Here is a 25,700-nt window from a genome sequence, read left to right on the forward strand (position 1 = left end):
TTTCTTTTAGTCTAGGATTTACGAATCCTCGGTCCATTAAATATAAACTAAAGAAATGCAAAAAAGAAACGCGGCAGCCTTTTCTTCTTTGCCCTCTTTACGCATAAGTATAACCTGCTAACCAACACGCTCAACATTCGTATTACTGCACTGTAGTTTGACGATACCTGGCTGCCCTCCTCCGCGCTGAGCCTCGGGGCTCGAGATTCCAGCCATTCGAACTCCGTAGTTGGCCCAGCAGAAGCTTAAAAATCGCTTAATGCCTCCGAGACGCGTCATTCCTCGGGAGAGCTTCGATGGCCTCGCGCAGCAGAAGATCCGGCTGCACCACAACCCTAAGCCAACTGACGTCGCGCGACTGGAATGCATGAGCATGACAAAGAGGGGGCGCTCTCGAACGGCGGACAGCAAGGAGCGCGCAGCAATGACCGGAGACAAGGAAGGCTGGCGCGGGAATCGGCGGGAGGCGAACACCGGCGCGGGGAAGTGCGGGCGCGACGTCGAGCTGCGGACTCGACGGACACACCGGACAGAGACCCCGAACGACGGCGTCCCCATGACGCGGTGTGGACGACCACCGCTCGGACTAGGAGCAGCCACAGCGGACTTGCTTCCCCAAGGCCTCGCTGATGGCCGTCCCCCATCCCGAAGCCCTCCCAGGTAATAAGTGAGGCAATAAACCCTTTTGCCCGAGAGCAAAGTCTTGCCGTGTCCTGTTCATCCGGGGAAAGGATCTAAGGGTATCGGAGTGAGAAGCCCGCAAGTTTCATCCGACAAACTGGAGAACTGTTTTCTTGTTTATATTTCTGGTTGGTCGTACCTAGGTGTTTCTTATACTTCTATACGGATGCGAAGGAAAAAAGAGGAGTAAAAAAGTAATGCCTGTTGCAAGTACACCGCGCAGGTACTACATTGCCCGAGGCCGTGTCTCGGCGGAGCGACCATGCGCGCAGAGGGAGAGTTTACTAAGCTTTCCTCTCGCAACAAATAATGAATTGTTCTGTTCCTTCCATGCTCAATTAAAAAATTATATATTTTATTTATGTTTATTTAAATAATTGTAATCATGGCATGATAAAACTGTAAGATACACTTGTTACTCGTAATTATACTTGCGCAAGACAACAGAACAAGCCACAATGATTAAGTGGTTTTAGAATGTAATCCCGAATCTCACAGCTATATGGTAAATTAATATAATCAAATAACTTTTGGTCCAAAGCAAGGGTAATTGTAATTTATTATTTTTCTGAGTAACTTTTACTATAATAGTGCTTCGGTAAATATTCTCGTAAAATAAGACTTTTATTTAATAACCTTATATATTGTTGTTGAGCTATAGCTGTATCATCTTTCGTTGGCCACCATAGAAATTAAGTTACTGACCCTATACTTACATATTATTGGATTCTTAAATATTGTAGCTCCTCTTTTTTACACAAACGCCTATTGAGGAGTTCGACCTACTCTTTATGGAGTGTTGATGAATTAATACAACAAATACTACATGAATGAGGGTTGCATTATCAACAAAACTCAAGTATTTGGCCCATGACAACAACACACCGCAAAAAAAAAAGACAAGTGAAATGACGAAAATATTTCCTTGAGATGCGCGACCGAAAAAATCCGCCTCGTCCTGGTATCGAACCAGAAACCTCTCCATTCCTAGTGGAGCGCTCTGCCAACTGAGCTAAACTGGGGGTGTCTTTTTTTTTTATTAAAAAACTAAATTGAAATATTTTTTTGTTTTTTTAAAGGGGGCGGCTTTTTTTTTAGTTGATGAGTTAAACTGGAGTTAGACGTCAGTAAAGCAAGCGAATTTTTCCGGTCGCGCACCAGTTACTTAGCTGTCCTTGGAGATTTCTGTTGGTCTTTCAGGGATTATTTTCCTTATTCTTGTCCAGCTGGCTTGCACCTTTGCATTAATTGCATTATCAAGCAAAAAGAGCACACAGAACAAGCACTGAACTCGTTTCGCGTGTCTCCGCTTTTGGGGGTGCTGTTTTCCATCGTTAGTCATGAAACAGCTCGCCTACATCGCCACTTTAATTCACTTTAATCCCACAGCCAACAAAGACCACATTGTTTATAATTGAGTCATGGCTACTTTTTAATTTATAAGTGTTTGCTTTGAGCTGGTTAATTAGTGGAAAGTTTCACACCATTGCAAAGTAACTTGCCAAACTAACCTATCAGCACAAACGTGTCAAACCAACGTAAAGTGGTTGCGGGTTTCTAAAGCTACCCGTTTATTTATTGAGACTTAAATTATATTGTCCGTGGCGAGTAGTGCGGCGCTCCCGAGAATGTCTGACTCAGCAAGCCTTGGACGGCGGAGCGGGGCAAGCGGTCGAGTCGTCGCTTTTCCAGCCGACGAACTTTTCCTCGTTGTGTTTACGAAGCCATTCGAGCAGGGGTTGGAAATATTCCAGAAGCGGTCCCGCGTCCATTTTCATCGTCTTGTTCTTGGTTAACATCCCCAGTACCTCGGGCCACGGCTTCGATGATCCCAATGCCAAGATGTCACTGCACCCAGAAAGATGGTCAATGTTAGACTCCCAGGAACTAACACGTAACTGCTGCACGTTCTCAACGTACAAAAAATATAAATATTTTATTTCTTAGTGCTCCTGTACATTAAATTTGACGTTTTATTTAATTGCCACTAATTTTAAATAGCTAAGGTTTCTATTTGTATTCAAGCGTTTTCTTTCTAGTCATACATATCAAACGTAGGTAATTTGTTTATATTTAATGTCTAATCCCAATCAGCCCAAAGACGTTCCAAAATCTGCGATTAAAGGAATCAATTAACCTTAAATTCTCAGTTAAGTTTATATTGTAGTTGGTACTCTCGTAATTGTTCTGGGACTCATCTTGACTAGTTATCGGATATTAAATATTAAAAAAAATGCCTGACATTTTTTTTACCAACGAAAGAAGGTATTTTTGTAGCTCTTTTAACAGTAATTTATTAACGCTTTTGTGTAATTAGAAATCTAAAATATATATATATATATATTTATACCTTACGGACCATCAGCAGTAAGCAAATTTTGGCAAGACAAAGTCTATAAAAATGCATGTTCTTTCAGGAGTCCCCTAGGATTCGGTACTCGGTCCTTCGCTTTGTGTGTGTGTGTGCTTATTAATGATCTGCGGGTGGTCAACCCATTATTTAGTGTCGTTTTTTGTTTTTTTGCTCTTCCTGACAATTCTGTTTTGTTTATGAAAGTAACCTGTATTGCTGATCATGAATATTTAAATGATAATCTGCTTATGGCATTTTCCTGGTGCCGAAATTGGGAAATGAATTTGAACGTTCACGAATGTGTTCAAATGACACTCAAACGGTATCCACATATTTTTTACTATGTTATGAACTTCGTTCTTTTATAAATAGTGACTTCCTATAAGTATTTAGGTATACTCATTAGTCAAACTTAAGATTGTATGTTTATTTTGTCAATAACAAAGCGAATGCTTCCCATAAACTGTGATCTTTACGAAGGAATATATTTCATTGTTCTGCAGAAAAGGAAGCACGTGGCTTACATTTCTTTGACTCGTCTATTATTGGAATATGCAAAAATATAATAGGACCCAGATTCTCAGATATCCATTGATCAATTAGAAAATGTTAAGATAAAGGCACTTCGATTCATTTATAACGCGTACGACAGGAGAACGTTCATTTTATCCTTGTATGCCTCATCCGCGTTACAGGGTAATCATGTCGAAGAAAGGTTAAGCGCTTAAACTTTTCGTACTATCTAATACGCGATAAGATTTCATTAAATGTCAACGATTATCTGAAATACAACGACAGTCGTAAGAAAGGCGGAAGCACGGAAATCCGCTTCGCGTGTTTCAATGTAAAAATTCATTTTTAAATATTCCCTTTTTTTTAATTGTCCGGGATTTGAATGATTCCCTTCAAAGTGTGACAAGTCTTGTTACATACGATTGTTTCACTAGAGCTTTAGACGATTCTGTAGATAAGTAAATATCTATGAAATAATCTCTATTTTTGTAATATTTATTATATGAAAGGTGATATTGTATATTTTACGATGTTTCCCCTGCAACTGTACATGCAACAATGTCTTCCTGAAATAAAAATGTTATATAAGAAATAAAGAGAAAGTTTCGATTCACAGAACTCTGAGCGTATGTACTTTCAGGAGGGTTCACAAATTTGATATTTAGTTTCTGTGTATAAGGTGTGCGCTCACAGTGGATCTCACGCTGTACCATAAGCAGAAGAAATTGGCGCCTTCACATAAAAAAAAAATTAACTTTCACCGAATAAGCATTGCGGTGATGCATTTTACCGTGTGAAGCCTTGGGGCGTAATTATCTTCCCGTAAATTATTAGACGGACAAAATTGCCAAGGTCAATGGCGGACGTGTTGGCACACAACCAAATTAACGACGAATTTAACTTGTGACTACATCTTTCTACAGGCGCAGCAAGCAGACAACAAATTTCGTCGTCTGCAACCCGCGCTTATCGGTGGATGGCGCCACAAATTACATTCTCCGCTTACTCGGTCGTCTGCGAACATGTCCGCCGTTTAAATTGGCAAGTTTGTTGGTGTCATTCTTGACAGAAAACTTCACAAGGTAAAGTAAACCACGTCAGTAAACATTCCTGGGAGCGTTGAGCTTTTTATATGCAGGCGTCGATTCTTCTGGGTCGTCTTACAGCGTGAGATCCAGACAACCCCTAGTTGCAATGTAATATATCCGGAGAACGATAAATGCACAGACCCAAATAGCTTTCCAGCCTCCTTTGACTCATAGAAGTCACACTCGTGAAGTGGTCCTTTGTGGTTGGCCTCCTCACAAAGGGCCTTGTAGAACTGGAACTGTAATACTGTGCTGGCAAAATATCTGCGACAGAAAACCATAAAGGAAATATGAAGATAAATGCATGGTTTCCGAATACATTCCTCCCAATTAAATCATACCTTATGTAGGGGACGCTTGCAGAAATGTGATATTTAGAAGGAGGATCAAAGTCTTCCGGTGTGCGGGCTACTCCTGGACAGATGCCCTGGTGGTTTAGACTGAAATCAAGGTTAGAAGAAAAAAAAAAGAATTAAGTCATAAAAACCGCTGGTTTGATAAAATTGGCAGGTTTCTTTTGTTCTGCATCGCTTCCTATAAGGCATGAAGCGAGCCTCCGGCTCATGCCAAGAAAAGCATCCGGAATATATCTACAGGCTGTGGGAGCGCTTTTTGGGAATAAACATAATTTAATAAACTGCGTGCCATTAAAACTTTTAAGAACGTTTCTTTAAGTGCTGCTTCTATTACATTCAACGTTTATGAGTGTAGGTTTCAGGGTAAAAAAAAATTTTAGCCAGAAAGCACCCGTTCATTCTTATGCACAGGGAGAAAAACAGCATGAACGATATCGTGAACGCTGTCACAGATGACACAGCATAAAAAAACGTCAGGCTTCTTTGCAATGTAAATATCCAAAAGAAGATTCATCAGATTGAAGCGTGTCTGATACCATCTTTAAGTAGCAGCGTCAACAAGACGCTTTCGTAACTTTTTTCTCTATGGATGTGGATCAAAACTAAAAAAAATTGATGCTGTCTTTTTTTTTTTTACTTTTTTTAAAAACTATTCCCATACATTTTGAGTACAATCAATGCACAACCTAAAGACACATTTGTGAAAAGTTTTAATGTGGTCCCATAATTCGTGTATTTATTATACACATTATTTTATACCCGGACAGCGCTCAGAAACAGGCTATCCTCGACATTTAAAAGCAGCTATCTCGTGGGCTCTTAAAATTATTGAGATTCAGAACGTCACAACAACGCACTCACAGTGATCATGAAATGAGCTAACTGTTGATGTCAGGATTCAATTTCGATTGGACTGAAGGAGGAATGGCGGACGCCTTGCCTTATAGGAGGCATTGGTTCAGGTCCTCCTGGAATACCCCGCCAGGTGTATCTTGAAGCTATGCTGGAGCTTTTTTGTACTCAATCACTCGGGCAAATGTAAAGGGCTATTTCGGGACATGCTTTCTTTCTCCCAAAAGTGGCCCTAGAGGTTCAGCTATCCGGCTGTAGCTCACATGCAACGTCTAGAGTCTCTGTCTTTCGATATTCTACCAATTTTAATCCGACATTAATGTGAATTTGTCAACAACAACAAATTCACGCAACAATAAGTTTGAATCGTAGTACCTTAACGGTGATTGGTGGTGTTCAGCTGGCCTTATCTGAAGCTCAGCTTAAGCCTGTTATAGAGTATCTGAGTTTTTTGGTACGCGGAAGTTTTTTTTTTATTTAATGGGCGCAGAAAACAATCATCTACCTAGGGATATTACCCCGTCTTGCAATTCAATTATTTCTTTTTTCCAGTCAAAAAAAATCTTCCTACTTTTACTGCAGACATGTCTCCCTTTAACGAACTGGGAAACTCTTCAGAACAAACTAAAGTCACAACTGTTTAAAATACACACACACATATATATATATATATCAAGGACAAGCTGTGTTTGACGCATTTGAGCATGGGAAGCTACCAGCTAGCAGCTTTTTTTTTAACCCCACTTTTCACAACTGTACTTATTGTGCCTAAATAAAAAAAAAAATCCCTCCCTCTTGCGCGCGGGCTTTCTTTTTCAAAAGTAAAGTTCCGCCAACTTTCAGACGTATCCGAACCAGACTTATTCTCTTAAGGCTAGCTGTTTTATCGCGAATTGATACATAATTTACTATCACCCGATTATTTCTGCTTAATTAAAGAAGCACGATGTCGTACGTTACCCAAACCGCAATTTTAAATTGTAATTGTTCTTTATGTTTTTTCTCTACTTCCTGGCGGTCACAAACGCCAGTGATTGCTAGCCTTACGCATGGTTGGGAAGGGCAACCAGGCGCGTACGTGTCCAGCGCACCCGCTACGGCAGTTTAAAAGAAGCAAAGATGGCACGGCACGTCCATGAATTTCAGACGCTTCATATGAGCTCAAGGCCTGTGCCGAAGCGCACGGACGCCAACAGCTTCGATGTAACAGCGACCCGTTGAGGCATGAACGGTTAGGGACAGCACATTTAGCAGTATGGTAAATATAAAGTTACCTGCTCGAATTTCGTCGCGTGACATAATTCAGTACGTTCTTGAAACATTTTAATAACGTAAAGTATCGTAGCTGAGTTGGAATGTCCAGACGGTGCTTGAAATGTCCGAAAAACAGAAGATTAAAAGGGGAGATTATACTTTAAAAAATTATTAACCACTACTCTTCAGATAAGGTTGGCTCTTAATGAAAGAAGGAGCAGATTTTTATCAAACAATATCAAGGTAACGCGTACATTTCAACAATCCCATTTTATTCGGGTATTCATGCATAACTGTTGTAACTTCACGAAAGCAATTATATTCACTGAGGAATAAAAGAGCGAGAGGCGTTGCGTTGGTTGCACCAAACAGTCAAAAGCGGTACGAATAAAGAAACGAAATATGGTGTTTTGCGTTAAGCAATACCAAATTACTCGCAAATTATCAAGGAAGTGACTATATACTCACAGAAGGTCCCACCATCCCTTGTTCAACTGTTCGGATTGATACTTTCCTTTGAACACGTTCCAACGCCAGCGATCGTAGACGTACATCGAAGGGATTCCGGCAACCTTGTCGAGGGCAATTTTGTACAGGTAATTTATGCCAGTCTCTGAAAAAAGGCGTTTTTATTCACTAACAGCTTAAGATAGACCGACCACTATGTTCAGGTTTCTTGCTTTAGGACTGCGTTTCTTATACTGGCAGGTGACAGCTTAAGAAACTTCAAAAAATACTTTTCAGTCGAACGTGAAAAAATATATTATTTATCATTTGCAGTTATCTTTAGTAACCGAAAAGAAATATGGCGTTCGCCCAGCTACTTTGTGGCAACTTTATTTTCCCACAGGCAGATAGATGGCTCTGCATTATGTAGCTGGCCCTACTTCACAACAAATAAATATCCTTAAGGTTAAAATTTCTTCAATTAAATTTTGAAACCGCAGTAATATATTATATTGTGGTAGATATATGCTGCGTATCTATCCTTTTTAACTGCCAAAGTAAAGCAATGTTCAGGTCTGCTTCATTAATCTTAAATATGAACGCATGTAAAGTCTCCAACAAAAATAAGTACACGTAATCTAATTTATTCTTATGGAAGCCGACTTTACACCGCCGTGGTTTTTTTCATACAGCTGCAGGATTGTATTGTTTTTCATTAAGTCGGGTTTAGAATTATAAGAAAGTGCCCACTTCACACATAAGGTAGGGCAACAATAAAGTTCTAAGTACTTTTCTGGAAATGCATGTTATCTGAACATTTCTGCATGACACTTCATAATAAAGTAACATGCATACTAATCTACTGCATTTCTATACACTTCATGTTTCTTCAAGATTATCACATTCTCTGAGTGTTTATTTGCGTAGGCCCCCAAACAATAGAGCTCAAACTCAATCCGGCCTCTTTCAGCGTTTGTCGCCTTCCATTATCTCTCGATTTGCAATATATATATATTAAGGAATGGAATCAAAACTTCGAAATCATATATTAGTTTTCAATTCTGGTTTGAGAAACCAACAGATGCGCGAGTGAAATATAAAGAACTGTTTTATATCATACTGTTTTAGACAAGACGTCTATAATAGGTTTCGAATCATGCACCTCGTCTAAGAACAATTATTCCTAAACTGTTATCTTATTTACAGCCTTCGATTTATTACACTGCTGTTATCTTTTTCAAAGGCTGAAAAACGAATGGACCTCTTCTTTTGTTCAAGGCCCTCAGAAGAACTCACATGTGACATAAAATTGAATTTGTTTTTTAATGCTAGGGAAGACCTAGCATACTCTTGTGAGACCCAAAAGTATCACAAGATTAGATATTACAAAAGTATATTTAGCACAATATAATTTCCGTTTGTAACGAATACCTTAAAGGGGTGTTTGTAAAAATCCCTGCACTCTACTAATTTTGGGTATAACAACATTTGTCCTGCAGCGGCCCGAATCGACTCAAAACGGAGAATAAGCGGACCAGATAAAAAAGCAGTGGGGGGGGAAGGGGGGGGGGGGGGGCGTTAGCTTGCGAAAGGAAAACGTACAAAACTGTCATAAGTTCAAATTGTCCAGGAAATATGAGCTCTCTCTTTTTGATTTAGACACTCATAACTCAATATTTTCGAGCCCCAATTCAATTAAAGCTTTTGTGCTCAATATTGCCCGCCGAGATGCTCACATTCACTTTAAGGCTACTAACTGGGAGTCCTAAGACGTTATGTATATAATCATGCGTCATTCGCAGCCGCACATTTGTCTTTATAGTCTTTATCCTGGAAACATATGATCGGAGATAAAGCATTGATGGTCGCAGAAACTACTATCAATGCTGCCACAAACTTCCGTAGATTTGAAAACTGATTCAGGAAGGCCAAAGTTAAACGTAACAAAGTCGTTTACTGCATATGCATCTTTCAAACTATTCTCTGATTGGTAATCAGCGAGGTTTATCTGCTAAATATCTTCAAGTAGTCCGAGGTGTGCCTTAAATAATTTTTGGAAATTGTGTCTCAAAATCAGGAACATGTATTCAAACTGCCCGTTTGTGTCATATCCTATTTCACTGAGACTCTCTGCGTGGAAAATTGTGCTCGTTTTTCTCACCAAAGTTCTCCAAAAAGTAAAATAATTTTAAACAATTTTTGGTTAAGATTTTGTTTTGTTGGAAAAGATCGAGCTTCGGCTAGAAAACTTTAATAACATCAATGAACACCCAGCCTCGAGTTTATCTTGCTTTTGTTGCATTTCGTACAGGTCGTTAAGGTTATGCAGAATATCAACCATGTAATGCCAAGTCGCACCCTCAATGAGGATCAGGGAGATTCTGCAGGGTCGAATTCCTCCCACGGAGAAGAAACGTGATCTTTTCACATAGAAAAAGGAAACAGCAAAAATCTTGTTTTCCTCTTTAAACTTTTGTGTAGTACTGGAAGTCCCCAAACGCCACCGTGTTAGTCAAACTTTGATGGAATTAAAAATGACACTCCCTACAAAAGTTTCTGCTATACTTCGTTTCGGCTTAATTGCAGACGCAGCCGACGCTACGAGGTAATGCCACCAATCAATCTGCGCCAGAAGCGCAAGTCACTCGGCGTTTTTTTATGATTTGTCCAGCGATGATAGAGCACGTACAGAAACATGAAGAACACATCATAGAAGTGTGCTTTTGACACTGTCTGGTTGGTCCCATCAGCTCGTAACGTTGGCTTCGTCCAGACTTAAAGTGAAATAATGTATACATAATTATTGATTACAAATGCATCGCATTGGTACTCAACAATTGCTGATGATAGCTCAGTAAACGTGGATAGGAAACAGATCCCGCGGCGTGTCGTTTAAAAGATAATACGTCCGGTTATACGAGGCTTTCAATTAACTGTATTTCTTGCGCCATCGGCACTCGGGAGTGTTTATACGCGTGTGTACGGTAGTGGGAAGGGAGGGGGCCTGTTCTGGTGGTGTGCCGGTTGCCGAATATTATTGCCTCGCGAGCCACATCCAGGTTGCAGGCCGCCGGTTGCCGACCCCTGACCTAATGAAATATATATATGATTTGCGAGTGAATCACGAGTACCTGTATCTTCTGGGCTTTGCTCCAAAAGACCAACGGCCTTCAAGTGCTTTGGTGTGGCCACGGAGAGAGATATTGTATCCCCTATTGCCTCGTGGAAACCTGCGAAGAATATATTCGTGCGCAAGCTGTAAAGCTGCACAATCTGCCGTACAACTGACAGCGTAAAACTGTTTGACGGTTTAACATCGGTAATGACAGCAAAACTCACCAGGGTTTGCACCAGCCCTGAAGTAGTACGGTTGTTTGGCATAATTGAGGTCGTATTCAATGTGACCCATCTCATGATGGACGACTAGAAGATCATCCATCTTCACTTGCGTGCATTGCTTTATTCTGAAAATATAGATTGACAAATCACAATAAACAACTCGCCTCCAGCGTAATAATAGATATGTAACTACAAACAATATTGCGAAGTCATCACACGTGGAGTTATACCAACATTGCACTGGAATATTAAGTTTTTTTTTAAATAATACGCTAGTAAACTCAACTGTTTTCATGTTACTGTCACTATAAGCAGCATATTTCAATTATCATAAATCATCAGAATATATGCCGCCAGTACAACTTCTCTGGTAAGTGAAGAGATTGCCATTTGAGTTAGTTCGTCTCAGAGGATCTCAAATTATTCATTTTTTTATTGTGCAAAACCTTCGAAACTTTAAGAAGTTTTTAAAGATAGTTTGTGTTAGGCATTTCTTACCGCACATCGCCGCTTCCACAGAAATCCCAAGCAGATGCGTGGCAAACAATTTCTCTGTCTGTCGGCTTCTCCAGCACCGACTTTTCCCAGAAGGAATCGGGCATTGGTGGAAGCCCCATGGATGTAAAGAATTTCTCGGAAAGTTTGAACATTTCTGTCGGTGTCATGTTCTATAAGTCAGGAGCGACAGCCAATTAGGACATGTTACGGTGTCGTAGCACCATTAGTTCATGTTTATATTTCGTACCATTTTTAACATTGCATCAGTCACATCAACAGTTGGTTTTCCGGGATATGGCTGTGTGAACTTGTACAATGAGTTCCATTGCTGAGAGTGGATCTGACCTGTTAGGATAAATAATAAATTTGTTTGGGCTTTGAATTTCCAGGATGAGTAACTCTGCTAAAAAAAATTTAAATTATGAAACCCAGTTTCTCATCGGCTAATTTTTAAAACCAGCTTCTGCTATAAGAAATCAAGATTATCTTGTGCCGGTACTCCTTTTAATTATGGAACACAATCTTGTTACACAACACATTATTGGTAATATAAAACTGACCTTCATTCCGTAATATGTAATCAGGCCACAAAGTGTATATCCTTTCTAAAGCAGAGCTTTAGAAAGGATATACACTTTGTATATATACAAAGTGTATATCCAAGGATATACAAGGATATGCTCAGTCCAAAGCACAGCAGTACTTTGGACTGAGCATATATCTCTCGTCACTTTAAAATCGCTATAGCTGGCTCTGTTCAGATAAGATGATGCACGCGGGTCCAAACTTTTTTTCTTTATAGGGTACTCCTCAACGTGTGTAGAAAAAGTAATCTAATTTTTTTCTTTGCAAGGAACAATATTTGTAGAGAAACAAAATGTTGAGTGCGCCAGAATGGCATGTTCGATTCTTGAATTCTTAGTTCAGGTCATGTTTGGTGACAACTACTACATAAACTACAAATATCAGAAATTTCAAATACTTTTTACCTATGACAGATCGTTGGAACTGTTGATTTAAGTATGTACAGCATTGTGGAGGGTTATGTTTTGCGTTCAAAATACGCAAACATTACTTTTTTGACGTGTTGTCATTAGATCTTTTAGCCGTTAAGTAAACAAATTAAATAGCTACAACGTTTAACCTTCTCTCATATTTTCTTATTAAAACGTTATTCCCAATTATATCTATCTATCTATATATATATATATATATATATATATATATATACATATATATATCATTGTTTTATCTCAAAAATTAATTGTTTTTCTGTCACTCCAAACTTTTTTATTGCACGAAGTTAAAACACTGAAGGGAAAATGAAACGAGCAACCCGTCCTTGATTCTCCTGAAATTTATAGTGATGCTTCTCTATGATACTCCTGTGTTTATTCTTAAAAAAACACGCTGCATCGATTTGTTCTCTTCATGGGCACAGCGCTGCAAAGAGTACCTTCCATGCTGGCATTTTTGCGCGATGCCAAAGTCGGGATTATATTTTGATTCCGCGCATTTTATGACTACATGAATATTTTGTGTTGTATTTGGGCATTGGGCTCGAAGAACTCCTGAAAGGAAAACAAAATTGTTTTTAAGCAGACTAAGTGGAACACGCGTGTCAAAAACTTTTGCACGAAAAAAAAATACATTTCGAGCAATATTGACGGCGCGAGACGCGATTTGGTCGGTAGTCACCTCCTTTCCACTTGTTTTTTCTCTTGGCATCTTGGGCGCGTGGAGGAGAGGTGGATCGGCTTTGCCTTCACGACCGAGATGGTCATTCCGGAATGACCCGTGACGTCATGCACTTCCGAGCGCAGAATTTGAAATAAATCTCTCGCTGCCAATATTACTCTAAAATTATTTTTTTGCGTAAGATCTATTTATTGACAGGAGTGTCTCAGGTACTGTTTAAAAAAATATCTTTCTCTTTTCAGGGGTCCTTTAAGTAAAAGTATTCTCCTAATTAAAACAAAGCCCACATTGCTCGTTATTTGCATTCATTTAACCAATAAGCCTGTTTTTCAATTTAAAGTTTCAAGTTCTAAGAGCTTTAGCCAAATTTTTCAACTTCAAACTTCTACTACTGCCTTTATTTCTTACAGAAAGTGATATTGCTGTAAAAGCAAGAACAGAGTTGCAAATTATATGCGAATATATACATAGAGAGAAATATCTATATTCGCGACGAATTGGGAATGTTTGAGCCACCAAGCTTGTTAAACTGCTATTCATGACGGTTGTAAATCCGGCTGGCCACAGTAAGCCTGTACCTCACTGGCAGAATTTCACTAAAACGCTTGTTAAGATTAAAACAATGGTGATGCGTGAATTGAAAAGTTGTAGAGCGCAGTGAGAAGCACCCAATTAAGGTGTTTCATACACGATACACTTCGCGCCTTTCTTTTTGTTTTAGTCTAAAAAGAAAGCCCGCGAAATATGAAAAAAGACCACGTGACAACGCGCACGTCCGTCGCGCTTGCAGCGCTCTCAGACGTGCTCTGAAGGAACAAAGCCCATCATTTCACTGGCGCGCTGTCCGAAACAGGGCTTTGCGGCAGCAGGTGCTCGCGCTTATCTTCGAGGACTACCCCGACAAGAAGCCCAGTCTCGGACAGCGCGCCAGTGAAAAGGCGGACTTATTTACTTCGGGGCACGTCTGAGAGCGCTGCAAGCGCGACGCGCGTAAAGCGCTGGATATCCTGACTTATCAAAGCAATGCCAATTGTTTGATCATGCCGCTTCCTCTCCTATTGGGTGCCAGCGACGCGTCGTCATTTTTGGCTCATGGCGCATCCCACATCAAGACGAGCACGCTCCTATTACATCTGCTGTGGCTGCCGGTGACGCGCCGCCGCTTGCGAGAACGCTTTCATTGGTCTATTGTACATGCCGGCGCCGCGCCGACGCGCCAAGCTCGATTGGTGGCGACACTCCGCCATTTTTGGCTCAATTGCATCCCAGCATGCAGCAACTTAGTGGTACTCGTTTATAAAATTTAAATTCATCCAGCGCTTAGACTCACGGGCGCATTGTCACGGGGTTTTGTTTTCATATTTCGCAGGCCTTCTATTTAGGGTAAAAAAAGAGGCGCTCATATGGTATCGTGTAGGAAACACCTTAATTGAATGTTTCCAAATGCGCTCCACAAGTTTCCAATTAACACCTCGGCTCTTAAACGAATAATTAAAAAAATAGCTAAATATTCTTAACTGACTAACTGACGGACTAAAAAATGTGCACTATCTCACACCGCTTCTTAACAACATACAGTTGGTTTCACTCTAGCAGAGCGCTCCGGTTTTTTTTTTTTTTTGTTGTTTTTTCTAAAGTTTGGTGCAAGTTATATGGGACACACTTATTTTAAGGAAATCTATTCAGCTCTCTTCATAAACACTGATGGCAGAATGTTTCTTCTGCCGGTTGAAATAATTTTTCGAACGAAAGGAAACAAGCTCGGTTTCATTGCGAAATTGAGATCCGTGTGCGAGCGTCGCTTTTATTTATAATTGTCACAATAGCAGTCTTCATTCAAAATATGAAGACGCGTAATTTGGTCATAAGCAATTTTGGTCCTAAAGTGTATACTGCATTTTTGAATGAGATCAAGAAGTAGCCCAATTATGCACAAGCAGTATTGTGCAAAATCTATCTTCACAGATTTGAAGGGAAGGGGTCATACGCAAGAGTTTGATCATATATTGGAAGAGAATGCAATCAAGTAAAACATATAAAGTGTATTGTATAAAGCTAGATGCAAACATAACATTGCGTTTTGACCGAAATAGTCATAGACAACACAACGTCCATATAAAGACACTTTTTATAACAGCGTGGAGTCAGTTGCAGAAAGGTACCAGATTTGTGCTTTTATCAGCAAACATTGAGAAGGCAATTTTTTAATCCACCCGACCAAGAAATGTGTGTTTCCTAAAAGTAATATTTGTTTCTACGCTCCTGATTCGCCGTACATCGCTCTAAAAGTTTAAAGTATCTGAAGTTCATGAAGACCTGCTCCTGGGATTACTTACATAATTAAAAACTGGCCTCATGGTCAACCCCTGAAATGCTCTTCTCAATACTCTTCTCGTTATATTTTATCCTAATTACAACAATGTTTCTAGATTGCTTCGGCTGCTTTACAGGGTCACTGCAGTGTCATAAGAGCGCGAAAAATGAACTTCATATTTCGGTATCTTTCGTTTCATTCAACCTGCAAAAACAATATGTGATTCTCACGTTTCACGGCCGAGTAAAAGAAGAAAGAAGCGGACAAGAGGCGCGAGGAGGAGAAACATCATTCGAAGCAAAGGAGCCAAGATTTCGGCGATGACCCGAAAAGGGGCGCAGCTTCGGGGTGGTGCCCCAAAGCCACTGAAAGGAATTCTGCAGCGAACCGGAGAAGGCTCGGCGTCCATCGAAGAGGGAAAGAAACCTCGGCATTCATTCGACGCTGGCGTGAGACTCGGCAGCGACCGGAGCAACCTCAAGGGTGCCAATGAAGTTGCAAGAGAGACCGATTCGGTGGTGACCCGAACCATGCAGTGACCGCGACTCCAGGCAGTGACACGAAACAAGCCCACAACCGAGTATTTCAGGAGGCAGACTGGCCAACAGTTGAGACCGAGCATCAAATCGTCCTGTACAAACGTACATGTGAGACTATTGAGAACTTTTGTTCATTGGTATATTAGTTTCTGAATGTTCTTTCTTTTTTTTTGTGTGTGTGTGTAATACATCATCATTTCTTCCAGCATTGGGCACTTTTTTTGCTTCTCCAACAGTTGGACCCTGAACCGTGACAAAAATAATAAAGGATATCTATGCTGTATGAAATCTCGAAAAACTTAAACGTTTTCTTACCCAGAAGATGAGCAGGAATGGGGCCGTCCTCCCTCACTTTGTCGCCGTGGAGGGCGTGCAGCCTTGCCCGGACGTACGCGTGCAGTTCCTTGTACAAGGGCTGCAACTGCTCCCATAGCTGGTCAATACTTTCCTCGAAGTCCTCACACTCGTAGCTTTCTTGCCACATTCCGCTTGCATCGTCAAAGCCTGGAATCGCCAGTGTGTCAAAGAAATCATGTTTCGTCGGCATCGCCTTATAAACATATTAATCATTCATGGATCGCCGAAAACGAATGCGTTTTAATGTAACAACTTCAAATGATTTATCATCTAGCCCGTGTTCTTGTATAATTTCCGTATTAACTTAACACACAGATAAAAAACACAACATTTCATCACTCGTCAACTCTTAAAGAGACACCTTTGATAACTAAGACAACCTCATTTATGATTCATTAATTAGAGTTTTGGTGAGAAAATAGATGTCTACATCAATGGTTTCGTCCAGCCTTAGTAGACAGTTTCTGCAAGCAAAGGGCAGCCTAAAATCTCTTTAAAATGTCTCAATTCCTTTTAACAGAGTATCGTATTGTCTCAAATGAAGTAAAATCTTCAGGAAGTAATTAGTTTTGAGTTCATCTTATTGGCGAGCCGGTCTCTTTCAAATAGGTTTTGCATTAAGGTCGGAACGGCCTAATATTTTATTCTCTAAACTTTATTGGCCCTTGTGTAACAGTGGTAGTTTTTTCATTTCTAACCTTTCATGCAAACCGACAAAAATGATTAATAAATATAGACCTAAACATGTTCTTTGAATCTTCTCTAAAAGATGACTGACGTATTAGCTCGATATATTGAGATGGACGTGTTTATGTTTGCTAACAAAAATAATAAGAAATCATAAGGCTTTCTCATTTCAGAGCGATCGTAGTAAAAGCACCGTGGAGAAGTTGAGGTTCAACATGAAGTAATTATTCACTGTATTAAAGTGCAATGAATAATCCAGGGCCATCGGAATTCGAAAGTAAAGGCCACCTTAACACATTTAGTGTATATTTTACTGCGTTAAACATTTATTTCGTTTCTAAGACGTGACTTTTAAGAGGTATCTTAAAAGAGGTACATTTTAGACTTAAAGTTGACCTTTAATGGTTATAACTGCATTTACGCAGGCTAAGTGTTAACACAAATACTGAATTGCATTCACCCGTGACCTTTTTCATTGTCTCAACCACGACCGAACAAAGAATTACGCCTCTTTTGAATATAAACCCCAGAAAACCAGCTCTGTCGCGAATTGCGGCCGCGTCTTAATAAAAAAAATTGCCAGTCCTGATTTTCACTGTGGGGTTTCTGTGATTCTCAGGTTGTCTACATTGAGTTTGTGCAATATAAAGACGATCTCAAAGCCGACTTTAATGCCCTTTCATATTTCCGCTGACGATCCAACTTGACTGCAAGTTTAAACTCGTAATTACCGTTTATCTTAGCGGCTTCGTTCTGGAGTTCGACGTAGCGAGAATACTGGGCCTTCAAGGGCCTTCCCGATACTCTTCGCCATTCGTTCCAAACATGAAGCAGCTCGTCGTAGTCTCTGGAGTCCTGGAGAATGTTCTTGATAGCTGTCCAAAGAAAGTATGTTTCAACATTGGCTGTTCGTTGAACCGATACCATCATCAAGAGTATCAAGGATTCCGGTGACATTCGTCATTAGACTACGCCTGTGAGAACTCTCTGGCAACGCCACATGGAGAAGCATGCATATTCTTGGTGAAGGGTAGGAGAAGAAGTAAGGAATTGGTACATCCTAAGATGGTATAGTTTCTTCCTGTCATATTAAACAGCAATTAAAATTTTTTTTTTTATCATTTCTCTTTAGTATTATCTCTTTAACCAGCACGCGTTGTTTTGTTTCTTTTTTTCTTTTTCTTGTGCGTAAAATGATTTTGAGTATGCCGCATTTTTGTGTGGTGGAGTAATTATTTCACAAATCACTTGAACGACACAAATGGTAATATTTTGCCTGTCATCTTTACCATATAGTATGTCTCTTTTTTATTAGGAATTAACGCTTTGCTCAGTTTTTTTTTTTTTCTAGATTGAACTTTTATAATGCGTTTCGGTATGCTTGTTATTAAGATTTTGATATAATCACTGGAATAGCGTTGAAATTTCGTCGGCCATTTTTACAGGTTATGGAAAGTGCGCATTCCTGCGGCTAAAATTCGTCCTAACCATCGCCTCCACATTCCAACAACAAAAAAACTATAGAAAATATGTGGAGAGGTTGAACACATGTAACGGCGTGCATAGTGTCACAATACAGATGGCAGAGTGGACCCTCTCTAAAATTCAGTGCCATATAGTGGCTCAAACAACGGCTTAACCTTGGCCACACTAATGCCAGCAAAAGGAATGGAGTATTTTACCGGGTACCGTCACATTCGTACGTCAGCGGCAGATGGGAATGTATTCTGCACTGCAGAGTTCTTCCCGAGTTTGTTTTAGTTTTGTGGCGACGAAAAAAAAACGATGTTCACGAAGCACTGACCCGAATAAAGCTCTTGATAAAGTTATCTACATTAAGGGCCGTTATATATTTATGTATATATAGGTGAAGTAAGGTCAATATAAAAACAATGGACCGGGAAAAGTTAATAAGTCAAAGATGCGTGCTGTCGGAGTTACTTCTTCGAAGTTTATTACGACGTTTCGAGCGGGGTAATAAACTTCGAAGAAGTAACTCCGACCGTACGCGTCTTTGACTTATATCTATATGTATATACATATAGAGAGAGAGACAGAGAGAGAGAGAGACGCTTTGCACACGATCCAGCTAGAGCCGCCATTGCTAACCTTCTCTTCTCTTACGGGGGTACCGAGCCACTGAAACGGGTATTGACGAGCCTCCAGAAAGCCCATTGCTGAGAAGGACTCAATAGAATTTAAGATGGCAATAACCTGGCCTGCTATGGTAATGATGAAAGGAAGAAAATGGAATGGAGGGAAACAGAAACTGAAGGACAGTTATGGCGGCGCCCATGCACAGCTGCTGCAATCGCGTCTATTGGACCAGAGTGAAAACTGACGCAGCGCACGCATTTCGATTCTGGCGTCACCTTATACTAACATCTCAAGTGTACATTACCCCTATCATATATTAGGACGCGTCTTAAACTTCTTCCTTCCAAAATTACGATAAAGCCGCCATTGGTATGAGATGAGTTTAATGCAATTCGGTTACGATCGCTGTCACAGTGGCAATTCTGAATATTGGAACGAACCGGTTTGAATCACCGAAACTTTCTGGACTCCGTCGTTTGCTAAGCTCTCTCCTGAGATAACAATGATTGTCGTCCGCGTACTCAAACGGAGAGAAGGTGTTGAGTTCGGCTGTTTTTAGGGTTCTTCGAGTGTTTGAATATAAAACCGCTGTAAAAGTGGTAGGTAGATAAGAAACAACCTATAAGAACTTGCAAAATGCGGAAATGTAAGAATATATAATAAAACAATTAAGCTCAATTATGAGTCGTATGAGCAAGGGACATTCAAGAATAATGTAACCAATCAAAGTTTGGTTATACACTCAGTAACGCACGCATTTCTTACTTGGTTCTAAGGGCACGTTACACTCGTCACTTTGGTTGGTCATACGGTGAAAGGGGCAGATCTTGGCAGCAGCATGATTTCCTTTCATATCGGCAACTATCTTCAAGTACTGAAATATCGAAGACGGGTTAGTATGACGCTATGCAGCGTATCCCAGATAACTTGCAACAAACTTTAAAAAGACGAACCTCTCTGCGCAAATTAAACGAACTGTATGTATGTTAGGAAGCATCTTACAACAATGGACAATTTTTAGTGCGCCTAGTTAATTCATTATTAAGATTCATTAGATAACTTTTAATTGTTCGTTTAAGGGCTGAGGTGCGAAATGGAAAGTAGTAGCGCGCGTTGAAAAAAAAAAAGTAACAGGTATTTGCTACATGATATGGTTGGCGCGCTTTCTTTAGCCTGCAACGAAAGCTCGTGAAATATGTCAAAAAGACTACGTAATCGCATGCCACCGCGTCGCGCTTGCAACGCTCTCAGACGTGCTCCGAGTTAAACGAGTCCACCGTATCATGGGCGCGCTCTCGGAGACAAAGCTCTGCAGCAGGCTGTACTCGCGCCTCTCTTCGGGGCCTAAACCAACACGAAGCCTTGTCTCGGACAGCGTGCCAGTCATAAGGTAGACTTCGTTCCTTCAGAGCCCATCTTGGTCTTTTATATATATATATATTATGCGGGCTTTCTATTTAGGCTAAAAGGAAAAAGAAGAGCGTAAAGCGTATCATGTAGCGAACAGCCTAGTTGGATGTTTTTCAATACGCACTACAACGTTATAATTCACACCTCGGCCCTTAAAGGAATAATTTCAGATTTAGTTAATTAGTCTGAATCAACGTAAAAAACTGGAAGCGCACAAAAAGTTTGGCATACTTTTGTAAGACGCTTGCTAAAGTTCCATTCACGCGATGCATCTTGTTGGCGAATCTTGTGTCGCGAAACTAGGTTTCTGGAAACAGATTCCCCGCCTGAACTCGACCGAAAACGTGGCGCACCTCCGAAAAAAGTGCTGCGTGTTCCTCGTTTTTGGAGCAATTTTTCGCTGAAACCTCACCGAGGCCTGTCAATCACCCGAATGAGAAACGCGGGCGCTGCCAATGGCCGCTCGACTTCGCTATGACGTCTGACCTTCGAGGAGGAGCGAGCTTTTGGAGGAGTCCGATTTTTCGCCGATTCCGTATCCGAGCCGAAGCCGAAAAAAAACAAACAAACATGGCGAGCGACAAGCGGAGAAGCGGTGCGTACGGGCGATGAGTCTGGGTCCTACTCGGTTGCAGCTGCGTGATCAGCGCTTTAGCAGTACGGGTTGGTGGCGCGCTGCAGATTCATCAACAGTCGCGACGAGTGCAAGTAACGCATATAAACATGACGGCTGGGGATAACTTTCTTTATTAGCAGTGCAAAAATGTCCGAAATGCTTCGAGATCATTTGCCTGTTTTTTGACGTTCGCGGTCTTTCCCGAGTTTGGCAGGAGTAGTAAACCCACTGAACCGAATCTATCGAAGTTTGTATACTAGTATTAATGAAACATTGTCTATTGACCCTGTGCGTACTTCATATCATTGTTATGCGAAACGCTTGATATTCCCGGTGCAGATGACAAGGTTTGGTGAAATTCTCGTGAGTCAATACGTCACAAGTTTCGCGCGTTAAGCTCCACTTGTGAACAGGCCGATTTCGCGAAATCTCGGTTTTGCTAAACTGTGACGCGTTGAAAAGATGCATCGTGTAAGTAAGCCTTAACAAGATTCAGTTGCTCCTGTGCACTTTCGTAACCTCGAGCTAGGTGAAGCAAAAACACCTATTAGACGTGTTCACCGTAATTTTCAGGCAATTAGCAGCTAAATACGCTTTGTTAAGAACTTTCATTTAGTGGAGAGGGAAACATAATAATATTGGGCATATGTTATGAACTGCATTCAATTAAATTTGAATTGAATCATGTACAAGATATCAAAATTAGCTCCTAAATAAAGAGTATATAATCATCGTACAAGTGCTTACCTTCTCTGTTGGAAAATAAACCTTTTCACTGGTCGATACATCTTTATATCTCTCAGTTCATTGAAAAATGTAATAAATATTTGTGGCGAGGTTCAAAGAGCTGATAACTCTCATTTCCGACATATCTATTGCTGAGGAGCTTGATAAAACTCTATTTTTGTTTGCATTTTTTTTTTCATGGGTGGGCATTAATTGGCACAAAGGCACGGCAACATAAAAAATACTTTTCAAAAACGTTTTCGAGCTTACGATCCTGGAAAACACGGAGAGTCAATGACAAAAAGTACAAGAAGGATCCCGGCAAATGAAAAAGCTCAGGCTACAGTTAGACAACAAAATAATATGTGCGCATATAGATTGAGCATGATGTTTCATTTGCTCAATCTCCCTACGCACATCGTAACCTTTAGATCCCATAGTATTCTGAACTTTGTCGCTCGTTCGGATCCTTCGGCCAACCAGAGCAAACCTTCCCTGAGCTCTACAGGATTACCTGCCTTCGTGCTCTGCGGGAACGTGAACTGACAAACTTTCTGTTTAGAGTGCGGAGTCGCTGACAGCTTAAGTAAGGAAAAGTGTGGCTTATCTGTGTTCACGCTCCTTACTTCCTGATTGGCTCCCCGGCGTTCTTATTGGCTAACGCAGCAAGTTCATTGGTTGGGGAGCGTTATGCTCGGGACTCGCCGCGCCCTACTCTGCTTGGACTGCGTGTGACTATAATTTTATACGTCTATTTGGCCGACATACTTCCTTCTGCTTGTCTTCGGGCAGCAACGAGGTACCCAGAGTCGAGAAGCGTCTGAAGATGGTGCGCGTTTGCTCATCCTTGAACGTGGTCCACTTGAATTGCGTCATGTTCTTCCAAACCTCCTTGTAGAGGGCACCAGACACCAGACTCTGCTCGATCTGCAATGAAAGAGCCGACGGCCTTACCTTCGGCGCACAAGGCATACCGTAGGTTTCAGCGTGGGCGTGCGACACCATCCTGCCAATACGGCCATTTGCTCCCTCTTATAGCAAAGCATGGACGAAGTATGGGCAACTTTAATCGTTTAGCATTAATTTCATTCTATGCCTCCGAGTGAATCGCTCCGATGCCTGTTTAAACAAATTCACTTAGCTGCAAATCCCAAACTAAGTCTGAACGGATGCTGGCAGTCTTATTTCCTGATTGCCGGACCCGTTTCGTAATAATAATTTTGAAAATAATTAAAGAAACGTGCCCCAAAACAAACAGCCTCAAGAAGAACGGTTTGATTCTGTGATAAAATTGATGTTCGAAAAGATACTAAAGGAAGTTAAGGTTTAGTGTTATTTTAACCGTAGTGATAAAATATAAGACGCGAGTATTCCCGGCGTTACGGGCGACGCAGCTTCGGCGATGACGCGCAACGCCGAAGCGTAATTTTGACAAGATGCCACGACGCAGCTGGACCGAGGGTGAGAAACACGCGACGCGAATGCGGGGCCTGGACGAGACGTCACGACGCAACTGGACCGAGTGACCAAATCAACTTGATAGCTGAGCGAATCTGCGACAGCTGCAGTTATGTTTTAAAGATCACATGAGCAGGTAAAATATGCTACGTTATGGGTATCATTATCTCTATTCCGAAAATCAAGGATGTGCGGATATTTCTTTGGAAAACCTCAAAAAATTGTGAGCCTGAGTTTATTTTTATTTTTTACTTTTCCTTAGAAAAATTAAACTTGCCTTGATCATTATAAACCCGGGGGGGCATAGAATGTTTCCCGCGTGCGTTAAGATTTTTTATGCTTGGTTGCCGGGAACTTTGGATGATTACGGGCGCCCTGCATGCACGACACACTCTTATGTTCTCCGGGGGATTATCAAAATTGTCAACCCAACATTAAGTTTATTCACGAGTGGAACGCTTTATCGTGCCTAGTTATGATTACTTATTAAATATTATGCCTTCTATACGCGTTGGATGCTTGTGCATTTCCTGCATTGGGCTATCCATGTTTTATGTAGCCTTGGCCTACGTGTAACCCGTTTTCGTAACACTCGAGCTTTACCCTTTTGGCATACAATCTAGACCATGAACACATTCTCTCTTAAAACTGAAGTCGCATTATTCCCATTGGTCAACTTTTACAGTATTTCTCAGCTTTCGGGTTTGTTTAATCGTGTACTTTCAACCAAAACGGTGTAAACGTTTGTAGAAGTATTTCCCGATATTTGGAAGTTGTTTACTCTGTTTCCAGATGTTTACGTAGTTCAAACTCGAGTTTGCAACTGCTCGATCGAAGTCACGTGGCTTAGGGACCGCGTTTGCAATACGAGCTGCCAGGCTATGGCAGAAAGCTTTTTTTGTCTGCAAATGACCCTGCCTTTCCGTTCGCTTTCTTCCTGGCCAGGCGACAACCTAGCGCAGGCGCACTTGCGACCAATCGGCGCAGGAGTCGTCCGCCATTAAATTGCAAGCGCCCCCCACGGTTTATGATGGGAATTCTCTTCAATCTATGCTCACTATTTAAAAAAGAAATCACTTGTTTCGCGGATCATGGGTTGTCAAAATAGCCCAATCATTAAGAGGTATATTTAATAGCAACTTTAACCTGGAAAAGAAGAAAGCGCTAGATCTGGATCCGTAATAGTTTTTTATACTCCCTTTCTCTTGAGAAAAATACCTCGCATCCCCTACAAGCAGTCAGATTATATTAAAACAAAATTGGTCTATCAGGTCTTTTTTTTTATCAAGGTAAAAGTATTTACGCAGGCATGGCGTAGCAAAATTTTCAGTTTGCCCTGCAGCACGCAATTTCTTCGTCTAAATTTAGCGATAAAGATTCCTTTTGTTTTAATTAGAGGCACTATACTTGCTAAAACAGCACTTCTCTAAAAAAAAATCACAATAATTTCTCCGACAACAAGTTATGCCCGAGGCATTGAAATGATTCAATGAAAGACTTCACAGCCATGACTTGCTAGGACGTGAGTTTTCCCGGCGCTGCGGAGAACACAGCTTCGGCGATGATACGCACCGCTGGAACTTAACTATTACAAGACGCCAAGACGCAGGTGAAGAGAAGGTGCGAAACACACGATATGGAAATGAGGCCTTAAAAATACGTCATTACGCAACTGGACAGAGAGGCGAAATCAACTTGGCAGCAGAAAAAAATCTTCAACAACTGCCATTTTCATTTTTTTTGCGCTTTTCATAACGTTTAAGTCTGAGGCCTCTACAGCTAGAAAGTATTTGAAGTTTTAGAAAGGAACTTACACTCAAATTCTTGTTATGTTCCGTCAGATTGTTGCCGTAGTTCCACGATACCTCGGTAGACTTCAAACACATGTCTGTGAGTAAGACCTCCGCTTCCTTTGCGTACATCTTTCCCCGTTCCTCATCAAGAATCTCTCCTTCTACAGGTGCCTTTGAAGCGCACTCGACTCCGGACCCAAGAACAAGGAAGCAGTAGACCAGAAACCAGGACGTCTCCATATCGCAGCGCCGGGAGAAAGGCTTACAGTGCACTTCTTCCGGGGCAAGAGGCACCTTTTATAACGAGCAGTGCCCTTGGACCGGTTCGACGGTTCATTCGCCCCAAGTTCGCCACCCGTTTATGGCGACGTATTCAGAGTGGAAAGATACCAGAAGGAATCGGTTGGTTTGAAGAGACCACGAGAGAGAGTGTATTCAGCGATAAGCGTCGACCACAAGCCGTCGAACGTGATGGGTCGCTGCGATACTCCCCGGAAATGGATGGAGCTTTGTCCGCTCCGATGCTTGTGGGCATGGTCCACGCGGTCGGTACATTGCAAAGGAGCCTGTGGCTAAAATCCTTTGTCATTGCAATTTTCGGAGAAAAAATAAATTCTAAACTGC

General features: G+C 41.1%; 2 protein-coding genes across 2 annotated transcripts; both read right to left on the reverse strand.

Moving 5' to 3' along the window:
* Positions 1 to 2,227: 2,227 nt before the first annotated feature.
* LOC121837917 (angiotensin-converting enzyme-like) lies at positions 2,228 to 11,947 on the reverse strand. The gene is made up of 9 exons (XM_042293795.1): positions 11,942 to 11,947; positions 11,629 to 11,781; positions 11,382 to 11,551; positions 10,884 to 11,008; positions 10,676 to 10,774; positions 7,566 to 7,710; positions 4,977 to 5,075; positions 4,777 to 4,899; positions 2,228 to 2,529 (listed from the first exon to the last, which is right to left on the reverse strand). The coding sequence occupies exons 1-9, from the start codon at positions 11,945 to 11,947 to the stop codon at positions 2,319 to 2,321; spliced, it is 1,131 nt and encodes a 376-aa protein (XP_042149729.1). The 3' UTR covers positions 2,228 to 2,318.
* A 3,645-nt stretch (positions 11,948 to 15,592) lies between these two features.
* On the reverse strand, positions 15,593 to 25,316 carry LOC121837918 (angiotensin-converting enzyme-like). Its single transcript, XM_042293797.1, has 6 exons — positions 25,098 to 25,316; positions 22,594 to 22,752; positions 19,839 to 19,947; positions 17,708 to 17,851; positions 16,248 to 16,436; positions 15,593 to 15,597 (listed from the first exon to the last, which is right to left on the reverse strand). Exons 1-6 carry the CDS (start codon positions 25,314 to 25,316, stop codon positions 15,593 to 15,595), a joined length of 825 nt encoding a protein of 274 aa, XP_042149731.1.
* Between the last annotated feature and the right edge of the window lie 384 nt (positions 25,317 to 25,700).

This window comes from Ixodes scapularis, unplaced genomic scaffold (genome assembly GCF_016920785.2).
Source record: "Ixodes scapularis isolate PalLabHiFi unplaced genomic scaffold, ASM1692078v2 PGA_scaffold0__279_contigs__length_252992795, whole genome shotgun sequence".
NCBI lineage: Eukaryota > Metazoa > Arthropoda > Arachnida > Ixodida > Ixodidae > Ixodes > Ixodes scapularis.

Excerpts from the sequence above, each read along its gene's own strand:
- LOC121837917 (XM_042293795.1), bottom strand. Across the intron at positions 11,552-11,628 it reads CTGATGCAATGTTAAAAATG|AACATGACACCGACAGAAAT; the intron begins GTACGAAATATA and ends CCTGACTTATAG. Across the intron at positions 10,775-10,883 it reads CAGGGCTGGTGCAAACCCTG|GTTTCCACGAGGCAATAGGG; the intron begins GTGAGTTTTGCT and ends TATTCTTCGCAG.
- LOC121837918 (XM_042293797.1), bottom strand. The coding sequence starts at position 25,316 with ATGGAGACGTCCTGGTTTCTGGTCTACTGCTTCCTTGTTCTTGGGTCC. Across the intron at positions 22,753-25,097 it reads AACATAACAAGAATTTGAGT|ATCGAGCAGAGTCTGGTGTC; the intron begins GTAAGTTCCTTT and ends CTTTCATTGCAG. Across the intron at positions 19,948-22,593 it reads CCGAAGACAAGCAGAAGGAA|TACTTGAAGATAGTTGCCGA; the intron begins GTATGTCGGCCA and ends TCGATATTTCAG.